This window comes from Fulmarus glacialis, unplaced genomic scaffold, assembly GCF_000690835.1.
Source record: "Fulmarus glacialis isolate BGI_N327 unplaced genomic scaffold, ASM69083v1 scaffold3696, whole genome shotgun sequence".
Lineage (NCBI taxonomy): Eukaryota > Metazoa > Chordata > Aves > Procellariiformes > Procellariidae > Fulmarus > Fulmarus glacialis.
The window spans coordinates 45,179-57,803 of record NW_009216085.1 but is presented as its reverse complement, the minus strand read 5'-3'; the positions used below and the strand labels follow the sequence as shown (position 1 = coordinate 57,803).

Here is a 12,625-nt window from a genome sequence, read left to right as displayed (position 1 = left end):
CAACTACTAATTATTCAACAGTGGTTCACACTCCAGAGACCTACTGCAATGTGCAAAAGTTATAGGAAAAAAGCCTTAGCAAAAGATAGTAGTAGAACTGTATCGTTTCAAGAAGCACTGATGAAAAGAACAGCATTAGGGTGTATGTGACAGAACTCAGTTTAACCTTTTCATTGCACTTTATAGTTCAAAGCTTTCTCAGACACCATCTTACCTGTTCAAAGTATTGGTTACAACCTCCAACTGCTTGAGAAGGAAAGGATAAAGACTTGGAAACCGAGAGAAAAACTCCCTTCCTGTCATTCTGCGGAAGGGAATGAAGAGAAGTTACAATTAGCATTCTGCAGTAATTAGTTGCACTCAAAATACCAGTTTCCTTGTTGGATTTCTGATGCTACAGTGAAGTCAGAGAGCCAGAAGAACCATGCACACATGATGAACCCCGTTCAAACAAGGCACAGTGTTTTCATTAAAAATGATGACACAGCGTAGTTTACACAAGTTAAGTAACTCTGTCTGTATGTGCGCATACTAACACTTTGTCAGCTAAACTGGTCGGGCCTTTTTGGGAAAAAGGGATCTTAGCCCCTTAATCACACTAAAAAGAAAAGATACAGCAGCTTAAATTCTGGCACCATTTTAACAACATTCTGGTTGAACAAGAGAAGACTACACTCGCTTTAGTATGGCTCATGTATCATGTACTAAACAGCTAATAAAATATATTTAATAGACATGTTCTAGAGGATGCTCATATTTTATTGACACTGAAAAGCATCTCAGAATAGTAACTCACAGAAGATCTGTAAAACACAGCGGCAGAAGCGTCTGACCTTCCATTAGCCCTCTTTACACAGTGCTGCTTCCAGCACGTGGCAGTAGCATGTGGTGGCATTTCCAGGCGACGTTTTCGCTTGTGTAGATGGGGCAACCACATTCAAAACAGAGCAATGTACCAATACCTACTGAACTCATCCCTAGCCAGAATTAATAAGGCAGCATAGTTCAAGCCACAACAGCAAATCAATCCAAGCTAAAAAGAGGTAAGTAGAAATCTTCCATATTTGTTTGTTTTATAATCTTTTGATCAGATAAAGGATGGCTTCATGGTTTATAGGCAATCATTTAGCATCATCTAAGTAAGAACCACTTAAATGTTACAGTGGGGAGGTTCTAATCAGACATATATGCTATGCAGATAAAATGGACTTCCTTTAAAAATAAATAAATAAAAAGCCATCCATTTAGAAGAAGAAAGCCAACTGCAGTTTCCTTGCCACATGATGAACCAAGATAAGTAAGTACGTTAGCATGACTCCAGTGCAAACTTTCCGAAGAGCAGACAGATCCAGGTCTAGAAAAATAACATGATGAGACGGCAAGATTGAATGTGCGTAAAAATAAGCATACAAAAAAAAAAATCACGCAAGAGTAAATGAGCACATGGCAAGCATCAGCACAGCTTCTTCCAGCACTCAGCTAACATAACATGCCTTAGCCACAGGCCACAGAATAAACACAGCAAAACCAAATCGCTAGATGTGAACAAATGTTCAAAGAGGTACAGGAAGCTTTCTCTAGGCACATAAGAACAGTACAGTGAACAGCTGTAACTAAAAGCACGACCCAGGATTCTGCAGTAGCTGTTATAGCCACAAAAAAGATTTCAGTTAAAAAATTTAGATGGAAGCATTTGAACTGACAATGAATATAAATTGAAGCAGTAATGAGATTGGTTTAAAAACATCAATACTGATAATCACTGGTGATTTAAGCAGAAAACATCCATGTAATTTCTCCTAACAGCATCTTCAAAACAACTTCAATTTTTTGCACGTACATTATGTAGCAAATTGAAGATGCAAAGCCAGAGATAGCACAAAACATAAGATCTAAGCAAGCGTATCAAGTCAAACAGCCCATTTTACTGAGTTTTCATATGTAAAACATCAAGAACTCTGTATTTTTAAAAAAAAAAAAAAAAAATCAATCCAAAAATTCTGTGACACCTCCACCTCTTATGCCACAGAATGCATCAAGCAAAAACAGAATTGAGGTTAAGTTTCCTGTGGAATGGGTGGCCACTGGTTACAGGCTTAAGAGAGGACTATATGCAAGTAGCATTTCACACAACAAGTATTAATGTATTAAAAATTCAGTAGCCAAATTTGAATCAATATTAAATAATGGAACTGAATATCCTTACAAAGCCTTGAAATTCTTTGTAATTAGTGTGGTTTCATGAATCTTTTTGACAGGGAAAGAAAACAATAACTACTGAAGTGGGTAACTTACATAACCTCCCACTGGGTTTACTGCAGGTTTATAGGTTACATGACGGGAGATGGCAGTCTAATCAAAACTATTAATCAGCAGTATCTCCAGAAAAGATGCCCAAAGGCACCTTCTGCAAAAAAAAAAAAAGAGACACAACTGTCTGAGCAGACTGGTTGTCGAGGGATGATTTTAAAGGGCCTCCAGTTCAGAGAGGAAACAAGAAAGACTACACATTAGCAGAAGTGCTGCAAAATGAAAAGGCATTCTCAAAAAATACAGAGCACCAATTTAAGTGTGAATCCACTACCTGGGGATGTCGAGGCAGGGAGATACGCAACTGGAGAATGAGCAGAAAGCAAACCAGCTAGCTAGAGTAAAACACGGAGGTATTTAGTTGTTTCATTTTTGATTACTGACCATGCTTGTTGCTCCTGGAAACGTGTACGCATTATTAGGCACGCACAAGTATTTGTGTATGGTAACTGAGACTGGAACAACAAAAAAATGCAATGGTTCTGCTTTTCAAAAATGTTCACAACACTAAGCCACATATTTTCTATTAATTTCATCAAAAACTATACTGCTTTGAAAAATGAATACCAACACTTTAAGATTTGGCTCATACATGTTAGTGATATAAAGAGAGTCATGCATGTGCATACACACACAAATGTGAGTTAGGCTTTGTAATTAATAAGCTATCCATATCTTTAAAAGAAGTTAAGTCCTTGACATATCTACAAAGGAATGTGGACTAAAACAAAAATCACTGCTAGCAGTTTTCATGGAACAAACTTTTTCCTCCTTTTCTAAAATATATCTGACAAGGAATGATAGGTTTAAATTAAAAATATAGATAACTATCTTTCCATTAGTCACTGACACAGTTCAAACACATATTTTTGGCAATGTAGCTACCATAATTAAATCCTTAAAACCAACATTTTGCAGATCACAGGATTTTACATCTACTCACCCTAAAACACATTTATAAGAGAAGTAACTGGGAAGAGCCTTAAGACACTAATATTTTTCCCCATGTCCAGCTGAAATTATTTTTATATTGCTTCAGAGCTCATCTTTGACAGTATGTTCAACCACAGGCTCTGTAATAGTATTTTCTTTTTTCCTGTTAGCAACCCAAAGCAGCACAATTTCACAATCCAGAATTTCAAATGGGATTACTGAGACCGAAACAATGGACTAGTAGAAGGTTATATACTGAAATAGGAAGTACAGTAATGAAACAGAAAAGTTATCAGTGGGATGATGATGCTTACAACAAAATCACCCTCCCCAATGTAAAATGTCATTTAAGTATATAATTAAAATGATGCTTAATGTCAAAAGATTGAGACAAACTCATGGAAGCACTCGTATCCTCCTAAATTCACTTGTAAAAATAATTTGTAAAACTGTATACATGCAGAATACTGTGGTACATAAATAGGAAGATGCAATATTTATGCCTCAGATACTTTGCAGTTTAACAATGTTAATGCCTTGTCATATGCAAGCAATTCTGCAGAAAAGCCAGAAGACTAAATCAGAGTACAACCCATTCACAAAAGGTTCCATTTTGATGGCTAGAGACAGCAGTCACGTTTAGCACTTTTCAGAAGACTGATGAAGGGTGTTTATGTAGAAAGGGAGACATACATGAGTTTCTTTCCCATTTTCACTCAGGTTTCCCACCTGAAGAGATGTTCCATTAACAAAAAAAAAAAGTCATACAGAGGTACCTTCTGTACCATGCCATACAGAATCAAGCTACACCCACCACTCCTAACTATTCTCTGCATGCCCTTGAGTCAAACATGCTCCTTCCCACTTTTGTCTGCTCCAGAGTCTATTTAAGAGGGAAAGAAGGTTGTGATGACAGCAAGAAAGAAATTTCACACAATACAGAGTTCATATAAATTGGCAAGAAGTTACTCTGAAGGCATGTGATGCTACAAAGGACAAAATTTAATTCCTAGCAGTAAGCGTTTGGAAGACAACAGTGAATCACAGATAAGTTACCAAAAATCAACAACTAATTGCAGGAAAAAAAAAAAAAAAAAAAAAAGACATAACTGAAAGCAGACTGTAAATCTATAAAACTTTAACAAAAAGTCTATTTTAAGCATGAACAAGAATATAGTTTACAGTGTTGATAATGCTTCTTTAGGAAAGATGCAAAAAAAAGTTTTACTTTTCTCTGAAATAACCTAAACCAGAAGTCCTTATTATACTCTTGATTGTCAGTAGTTCTTCCATTCATTTAGCACTGGTTCTTTGGCTTTATCACTTTTCAGAATAGAACCTGGGGCAGCTTAAAGTAAGCTAAAGATCATGTACTTACAAGTTTTCATTTCATCTGCTTTGCTTGTGAAGACATTCAGTATCATCAAACTTCTAGAACTAAATTCATAAATGCTGCTGAAAACTGTGACATCTCTGGTCATTATGCATTATGTTTGGCTCAGTAGCAACTTCATGCTGCATAATGCAAGGGTTAGTATCTACGTTTATATAACTAGTGTCTTTCTAAATAAATATTCCACCTTTATGCATAATAAGTGTGTGAATTATTTAACTGCATTAAAAAAATACATTTAAGAATAAAACCATAGATGTGGCAGTGTTCTTTTTTAAGCTGTGCTGTACACTTAAGAGAATACTCTAGGAGATTAAAATTCTGCTGTGACACTGGGGCATACGTATCATTTTACTGCGACATGTGTCAAAGATTACCTGCTTCTGTTCTTTCATTTATTTTTCAGAAGAACTGAAGGTTTTATAACCTTGCATGCTGCTTTTAGTAACTGACATGTTAAAGAATATTTGCAGTAAATATGTTCATATTTGAGTATAGCATAGATGAGATATAGAGACAACGAGCCTTCTGACGGCAGCAAAGTGTCTCTGGTGCTCTTTTTGAACACAAATATTGCTAACACCTCAGGTCGGCTGACAAATGCATGGTCAGATCTGTGTCAGGGCAAAAATAAGAGTATTATTTTTAAAAAGGAAAAATAGAACTGGAATGTGAAAAAACCAATATAGGCAGACACATTTAGAGAGATCAAAACCAAGAATGCAGTTTTCACGAAATGATGTAAGCCCTCTTTTAATTGTCTCCTATAAAATCTACTCTTGCTACACCAATCCTTACATTGGAATCATTAACCATAGTATGTCAGATGATCCTTTATGTTAAAGAGCAGTAATGCAGAAACAGAATCCAATTTACTCCTTGCACTGCAAGGACAATTGCTACTGAAATAATCTAAAAACCAGGACTGAATTTGGCAAAACTGTCATTCAAAATGACAGATTTATAAAGATAATCCACATTTTACATATTTGCTTCTTTTGCCTTCATTAAACTATGAAAAAAACCCACAGTGCAGCTTAACTAGACTAACTTAACTAGACTAGTTTTTAATTGTCCATTTTGACATTCATGTTCTTTCCCTGACCATACCTTATCCAAGAATGGTAAAAATATTTCTAGACAAAGGAAATAAAACAGTTCTAGTCACACAAGCCTCACTGTTATCTCAACAAATGAAATGTTTGAAATCTCAAAATTTGCTTCAAAAAGCAAGGCAGCTTCAGCTCGGAGCAGAGATCCAGTCCTCATATGCTTCCTTCACAGCTAAAAAACCCATGGGCTTTCTGTGAGACACAGAAAACAATAGGAAGCAGACAACATCCTGCAATGTCGTCTGAGGAAACATCTACACGAGGTCCACAGTTAAACTACAGTTTTGGTTTAACAGATTAAACTCTAGTGTAATCTCTATGAGTGACAGTAAAGTATCTGACACGCTGCAATTAGGGTATGCTATTAGATAAAATGGGTAAGTTAGAGAAGGAACAGGACTTTAAAAAGACCCAAAAAGAACATGTTTCAAGTCAGTTATTGGTGGACCTAATCTATTGTTGGGACCAATATTATTAGTTTAATTGAAGCCCACAGTAAAAGAGTTAGGAGTGTGCCAATGAAAATCCATGCATGAAACAAAAGTTATGAGGCATCGTCTGTAGAGAGGGAAGATTAAAACATTATGAAACAAAACTGGATATCCTGAGGACCTGAATACTAGAAGGATATGAAATTAATAGCAGATAAAAAGACTGCATTTATGAGGACTAATTAAAAAATGTGTTACAACTTAGGAGCTCATCAGCTGGAAACAGCAAAAGGATCGAAGCATATTAGTTGGTACCTTGGATCCCTCATTAAGAGGACAAAGACAAAGGCCAATGTGATTCTGTTACACATCAACCCTGATACACTCAGTATGGACAAGGAAGTACTAATGCCACTCTCCAACAATCAGGTAAGACATAAGCTGGAATAAATCACAGCTAACTTCCAGCTAAGAGAGACGCTTAAAAAAAACTGCTTACATGACCAAGGGAATAGAAAGCAAATTTGCTGAGAGGAGATTTAAAAACCTCAACTTGTTTTGTCTGGCAAAATTAACACAGATGGGATATATGACTGTCATCCACAAATACCTCAAGGGAAGCATCAGGAGTGAAAATAATTATTTAAAATAAAGGACAATGCTGGCATAAGAACAAATTAGTATTGAATGGCCATGAATAAATATACACAGCAAGTTAACTTTCTAATAATCAAAGCAGCAAGACTCTTGAGAAGTTTTACCCGGGAAGGTGGCATTCAGGGCATCTTCCTGCAGAAATAGCGGGAAAAAGCAAACTGTTTATAAGCTGCAACTTGCTTAGTTTATAAAAGGAACAGCATAGCAAGCTTGTTTATGAAAAGAACCGAGTCAATGTACCAGCAGGATCCTTACTGCTGTGTGCTCCTGTGATTTTTGTGACGTACTGATCCACATGGAAATTCCAACCTTTTCTTAAACGCATGCAGTTCAACTGGTGCTGAACTGTTGCTGATAAGAATTATATAAAGATTAGCAGCCAGTAATTTTCAAATCTCACCCCTGATGTCACCAATCAGACTAAGACTGTATGCAAGCAGATTCCAAAATGCACACTGGATGAGTATAGAAAAATTTCTAGAACTTTCTTTCAGAAGTTCCAGGCACTCAGTGATCACCCTTAAAAACTTGCTTGTATTTCACTCCTTTTTAAACAAAATTGAAGTCTGCAGTGTGTTTCTGAAAGGGTAAACAGGTGGCTCACACCTTCATCAAAAAACAAAAACCTCCAGAAGAATTGCAGGTTTCACTTGACTTGAGAAGAGAGGAGCAGAACCTTAAATTTATCCTAAGATGACCCCATTATGGTTGGCTCAAGTTGGTAATCTGCGAATTCCAGGGCAAACACCATAACTGGAGTTTGGGAAGAGAGTGTACATGCTACTGAAAGGCTCCAAACTTGTTAGGTTTCAGAGTTTCATGTCCATAAACAAGTAACTGACAGAGAAACCAACCTAAAGAAACTCATCCATAAACACACAGAGATTCCAAGCATTCAAATAGATGAAACTCAAACAGATTTGTGACAATTGATAAAACAATTCTCATAATTTAAAAAATCATTCTTGGAATCTGTTCTTTCTTATTTCTTAGAGAAAGCAGTTAAGCTACATTTGTAAGGCAGAAAACTTTAAAATGGACTGGAAAATGCTGTACTCAAACAGGTTCAGCTTCACTCAGCTTTCTCATTTGGAAGCTGAGAGAGTACAGCTTGGATAAACGAAGCATTTGGGCTGGACCATCAGGCCCAAAGGGCATCAGTGGTTCAGTGTTTGGTTGTTGGCTGGTAACCAGTGGAATACTTCACGGGTCAATTCTGGGGCCCCTATATCCCTCAACATTTTTATCAACAACTTGGTTGACGAGATAGAAAGCACCCTCTGCAGATCTGCGGACAACACCTGAATTAGGGGGAGTGGATGAAATATCAAACAGTAGAAGTTCAGTCTAGACAGACCTTGAGAAACTTGAGGCTTGGGCCAACAGAAACCTCATGCAAGGAGAAACACAAAATTCTGCACCTGGGCTGAATAACCCTGAGCATCAGCACAGGCTGAAAACCAGCTGGCTCAGTAACAGCCCCACGGGAAAGAACCTAGGGGTTAGAGTGGATGCCAAGCTCAGTATGAACCAACAGCACGTCCTCACTGCAAACGGGCAAACCACATACTGGACTATGTTCATTAGGATGAATGCGGCAGCAGATCAAGGGAAGTTATTACCCTCCTCTACTTGGCATAGTGAGGCTGTACATGGAATCCTCCATCCAGTTTTGGGTTGTCAGGTTCAGAAGAGACTAGAAGAAACAGGAGAGGGTCCAGCAAACAGCTGCTCAGATCGACAGGGCCTAGAGTACATGCTGTATGAGAAGAAGCTGAAGGAGACAGGTTTGTTCTGTTTGACAAAGAGGAGGTCCAAGGAAGATTCAACAGCAGCCGACAACCACTTGAAGGAATCAAAGATTAGAGAGCTAAATTTCTTGCAGTAGTTGCAGACGGTATAAAAAGGACCAATGGTCACAAATCATTTTGCGCAACAGGCAAAAAGGGGAACAAAGCATTGGAACATGTTACTCAGAGTGGTTGTGAAATCGCCATCCTTGGAGGTTTTTAACTCATCCAAAGCCACTGCTGACCTGATCTAGTGTTGCTAACAGTCATACTTTGAATGGGAATCAAGAGATCCGTTTACATGGGATCCCTTTCTATGATTCCACTTAGCTACTTCCCACTCCAGCACCATGGTTTTAACCTTGTCTTCTTAACGGATCAGTGTTTTTCTTGTCTTCCTGTATTTGTTGGCCATCACCAGCTACTGCAATTACAGTAAACAATAGCTCCTGCTAAGAACAACAAAATTCTTGAGATTTACCTGGTTTTTAGTCAGTTAGTAACTTAGTCTTCAGTTGGGCACAAAGTATTATTTTTGCCACAGAGTACACTAGTATTTAAAATACTAGCTTGATGGGAAATGAAAATAACGACTTAAAATTTCGCTTAATTCAGAAATAGTATATATTTATGAAAGCTCTTGATTAGCAGTCCCTTGGGATGACAACCAGAGAATCATCACCATTCCTACTAAGAGACAGAGACAATAGCAACAGGCAAGCTCCTTTAGAAATAAAGATTACATATAAATTTTATGAGTTCACTTCAGATAATTTTGTTTTAAAGAACATACCTAAGAGTTAAATTCCTGAAATCACATCCTGTCTCAGGACTCATGACAAGCTGCTTTCAAACAAACATTTCACACGTGTAAGAGAATTTTAGCGCTCCCATAGAAGACAAAATGGCCACGTAATTTTTGGGGGAGGCTTGAAAAGCCACAGTGAAGCCTGGAAAAAACAATTGTAAAAAACCTGGTGCAATACATTGGCTAATAAGCCCAAGAGCAAGGATATGAAAGATTATTGCATACTTGTTTTTCTAGTCCTAACATGATACAGGACACCTCTTCAGTCACAAGAAGGGACAACTTTTCTATAACTACGTCAAGTTAGTTACAAAAAACAATTTAGATTTCATTTTTATCCCACATGAAATGAAAAACACTATGAAGGGGAAAGAAGAATCATTATAAGGATGTAGGGTTTGCACCTTCAGTAAAGATGTGGTGACTTTGCACCTTCAATAAATCTAACATTTGTTTTGCTAGGAATTAGAAAATACTTAAATGCCAGAAGAGTAAGCAAAATAGTTTAAGTTCACTGACTTGAAAAAACATTCTTTTATGCTACACAGCACTAAAATAAATACTTAAAAGGAACTAAGAATATGCCACTATATCTTGGTTTTCATTTTCCTTCAGATAGAAGTGCTAGAATAAACATTTTTACTAGTTTACATTGCTGTGTTTTTATGAGGTTAATATCTGAACTGTCAATCAAGGCCTGTATAAATACAGTAGTTAAATACCTTCTGCTTTAGAGGCACTTTTATTTACAAGAGAGCTAGCCAAGATTTCCAAAGGACTGCATGGTCTGGTTTGCTTTGATCTCTTTTAAGTACAAGTTTCTTTATACCTCTTATTTTGCTATTTATTATACCCTTTGTGTAATCAGGTACGGAAAGAGCACCTGCATAGAACAAATACTTCAGGAGAAGTGTGACTTAGAGGAATAATTATGCAACACACAGTTCACTAAAATAACTTGTCAACTCCTTTTCCAAGAGCACTTTTGTTGCTATACTAGCAAGAGAAGTAAGCGTACAATGGGCTCAGAATAAAAATAGGGGAACATCACTTAAATCCAACATGACAGATACAACCTGGTACCTGTATCAACACATTAATCAACACTGAACTTTGATATATATACACAAACATGTATATATGCATGTATATAAAACTATATATAAAACATAGCTTAAAATGAAAAATATATTTTACATATAATATGTAAAATAATTATTTTTAACAAACTTTTTTTAGAAAGTTGAACTGTGTATATGCGTAAGTGTGCACATGCATGTATGTACATACATATGTATGTATACACACACATAAAAATAAAATTAAGAGATACGTATATATCTCTAGAAAGCCTCCAAGAACTCTGTTCAACCACTGCCTATGTAACTATTATCTTTAATCCCTTGCCACAAATTTAGCATTGTGAATTTACCTCCAAACAACCCACACACTTTCTGTCTGGGAGTATTCTGTGAAGAGTAACTGCTTTTTACTCAGTATGGTGAAGTTAATGAATACGGGATGTGTACATTATGCGTGGAACAAAACAGAATAATTATATCAATTCATATTAATGAAAACTTTTATCGCTACAGCAGAAACCAAATTATCTACTCATGTGGTTAGTTTTACAGTAATTTTTGTTTCATTGAATGCATTTTATTCACTTGGGAGAAACAAACATTAATATTATGCCCCTAATTTATTTAAAATAAATGAATGGACTGAAGTTACCTCAGGCCAGCACGTATATTTTCAGGATGTTTCATTCTAGGTAAATTTTCATGCAGGTCACTTGACCATGTTCATCTTCCTATTTTCTGGCTCTGACTTAAGACAGCATGTTAGGAAGATCCTCCCTGTTCAGGAGAGCCCAGATACACATTTGCACACCAGTGCTTTTAAGTGTTTAGGTCCCAAAGACTTGACTGGGATTTACGTGGGTTAACGTTTTTCTGACTCTGTATATACAAAATAAAATCTTGAAGTAAAAATGGTTCTGTAGATTTTAGGCATTTCAGATAGATGAACATATTGTGTTCCTAAAATCAGCAGAAATCATATAGACACAGAGCATTCTCAAGGAGAACAGTCTATATCTTCTGCCACAAGGGATTTTAGATAGTTCTAGATTAGACTTGTAAAACAAACAGAATAATTGAAGTAGTAACACAGAGGGAAACAGATTTCTTTAGGAGCTTGTTTTGAATTTGTGTCTTGTTTCTGCACAAAACTTACATAAATTTTCCCTTCAATTTACAAGTTTAATAGCACCTTATCATCATTATTCCTATTATAAAGGCACTTAGAAATAGGAAGCCTGTTCAAAATTATGTTTAAACAAGCACATTGTTATTGAACTATTAATTAGTAAAAGCCGTAACAGTTATCTGAGTCAGCCTGAACTTTTGCGTGTTTTCTTGAAGACAGTTCTGAGATTAAGTCTTCTAAATCTGTCAGAGTCAATAAAAAAAAAGAGCCAGAGCATTAAAAACGGAGAAGTTGAGCAAAATAAATGTGGCCTATTTTTGGCAAACAGAAGGGGGAGGGATTTCTTTTTAACAAAAACAACCCCCGCACAAGACAATGTACTGCATCAAAACCTTAACAACTACTTCACAAGCATTCACTGGAACAACTAAGGTGGCATGGAGGGAACAGGCTGCAAAACTTGGCACAGAAGGAGCTAGAGGGAAAGGACAGGAGGCATTTAAATGGCTCAGTCATCTCATGAAACCTCACTGTCACTGACTCAGTATTTCAACTGAAAAGCTGCAACAGACCAAAGTTGCCAGAGAAAATCCGCTAGGGAATCACTAATGAGATCCAAGATAAAGCAACCCCAACTCTTCCCTCCACAGCATGCGGTCCAAGAGGTACAGAGGCCAGTTTTGTGAATCAAGCTGTATTTGCGTTTCCCTGCTGGAGCCGGCACAAGAGGCTCAGTGCTCTGCTGCCTCACCGCTGCCCCTCCTGCAGACCCATCGCTGCGGTCAGCATCCTCTCACGCGTAGCTGTACCTCAGCTGGCACACAGGACTACTGCTAGTGGTGTGTCTCCAAGCCAGCACTGAGCATTTACGGGCTAGAGTCAATCTGAGTATCACCTCTACTGAAACTCTCCTAAGGGCCACCCGATTTTACGACACTGATATGCCATTACAGCTTGACCACATTAGTGCCACCAAAGGT

General features: G+C 37.2%; 1 protein-coding gene across 1 annotated transcript in view; it reads right to left on the bottom strand.

Moving 5' to 3' along the window:
* The window catches only part of THADA (thyroid adenoma associated), a gene marked incomplete at its 3' end in the record, with an annotated part of 165,493 nt that overhangs the window by 108,876 nt on the left and 43,992 nt on the right, over positions 1-12,625 (bottom strand). Inside the window, exon 26 of the mRNA XM_009579153.1 lies at positions 215-304. Within this exon, the coding sequence (XP_009577448.1) occupies positions 215-304 (90 nt within the window). The remainder of the gene's footprint in view (positions 1-214; positions 305-12,625) is intronic.